This window comes from Lithobates pipiens, unplaced genomic scaffold (genome assembly GCF_037356315.1).
Source record: "Lithobates pipiens isolate NorthernLeopardFrog02 unplaced genomic scaffold, aLitPip1_a1.2 Scaffold_8, whole genome shotgun sequence".
NCBI classification, from domain to species: Eukaryota; Metazoa; Chordata; class Amphibia; order Anura; family Ranidae; genus Lithobates; species Lithobates pipiens.
Genome location: NW_027507903.1, coordinates 624,808,932 through 624,810,815, shown reverse-complemented (window position 1 = coordinate 624,810,815; position 1,884 = coordinate 624,808,932). Strand labels below are relative to the sequence as shown.

Here is a 1,884-nt window from a genome sequence, read left to right as displayed (position 1 = left end):
GGTGACGTCACCCCCGCGCATGCACAAAGGATCCGCCACTAACGGCATATCGCCGTTAGCAGTGGCATGCCTGTCTTTTAGTAAATATCTCCTAAACCATGTAGGTTTAGGAGATATTTATTGGACCTACAGGTAAGCCTTAATCTAGGCTTACCTGTAGATCAAAGTGGTTTGTAAGGGTTTACAAATACTTTAATACAATCAGAAATATTTTAGGAATTTTCTGGTGGAAAATGTGTGGTGGTTTGCAATATAAATTGTATACTTATTTAATGTATTCAAATGTTATTTTCTACTGAAATTTCAGAAAATTGTTGATCAGTTTTCCAAAAACATTTTTCAATTCTTTATTCCTCAGGCTGTATATAATTGGATTCAGCAGTGGGGTCAATACAGTGTACAGCAATGAAAAGAATTTAGTCATATTCCATGATTCATCTCTTCTGGGTACCATATAAACACTAATGAGGGTAATATAATAAACAGAAACAACAATAAGGTGGGAGCTACATGTGGAAAAAACTTTTTGTCTCCCAGTAATAGACGGGATTTTAGAAATGGTAAATATGATATAAGCGTAGGATATAATGATAATAAAGAATGGAATTACAGCTACAATAATCACCAAATACAAAATTTCCATTTGAACAATTGAGGTATCACCGCAGGCAAGTGCCAATATTGGATCAAGATCACAGAAAAAGTGGTCAATGACATAAGGGCCACAAAACTGCAATTTCGATATGGTTATCGTGTGAATTAGTGCAACCAAAAAGCTTGAAACCCAACAGGTAACAACCATAATCCAGGATAACTGGTGGTTCATTATCAAATTATAATGCAGTGGTTTGCAGATGGCCAAATATCTGTCATAAGACATCACTGTCAGAAGAAGACTATCCAAGACTTCCATGACAGCAAATAAATAATACTGGGTGATGCAATCAGAAAGGGATACCATGGTCTCTTTCACCAAATTCATGTGGAGAAGGTTAGGAAGAATATCAGTTATTAGTAAAATATCTGATACAGCGAGCTGAGAAATAAAAAAGTACATGGGAGAATGAAGGGATTTGCTGTAGGACACCAGTGTGATGATCAGGACGTTTCCACATATTGTCATAAAATAATTTATAAGGAAAATAAAAAATACCACAATCTTAATGTTTTGGGAAAATTGAAATCCTAAAATGTGGATCATGGTCATCCCAGTCATATTTTTCTCATGCATAACCTGAACACAAAACATTACACATTTGTAATATGGGTTGTCCTGTTTGGTGGCTTCAATTCCTGCTATGGGGGAAAAGAAAAGGAAGGGGAAGGAGAAAAGGGAAAAGGAAGACTAGGAGACAATAGCAAATGACGCTCCAATTTTTATTTATGCAGTTTGCTAATTGCTTATTTATAAGAAAATAGTGAAGTGCTCCAAAAAATGTGCAATTAAATATATAAAAAAGTGCAATTCCACCAAATTGTTACTAAACACATACAGTATGATACATTTTATTCATAACAAACCAAGCACATGTGCATAAAAAATCACAAGTGTGTAAATCCACCAAAAAAATTGCTGCTTAGAAGCATAAATGAATCTTCAAGATAGCTACAGTCATTTTTAATACACTAAAAAGGTATAAAATATCATGGAACTCTGAATAATAATTTATATATTTTATAGAGAAGTTCATGGATCTCCCTCTACAAAAAAATGATTCAGGTGACAGAGGGTAGCAATTGGCAAACCCAAAATACAATTCTAACAAAATCAGTAGAAAAGGTACAAGGCACCTATCACAAGCCCACACAAAATGGCATATTTTATTATTCTAAATATATATGTAACACATTAACCCCAATATCAAACAAGCCCCCTCACACCCA

The 1,884-nt window shown here is 34.4% G+C and overlaps 1 protein-coding gene across 1 annotated transcript; it reads right to left on the bottom strand.

Annotated features, from left to right (window-relative positions):
* Nucleotides 1–292: 292 nt before the first annotated feature.
* LOC143962382 (olfactory receptor 1M1-like) lies at nt 293–1,231 on the bottom strand. Its single transcript, XM_077471668.1, has one exon. It carries the CDS (start codon nt 1,229–1,231, stop codon nt 293–295), a length of 939 nt encoding a protein of 312 aa, XP_077327794.1.
* Nucleotides 1,232–1,884: the final 653 nt, after the last annotated feature.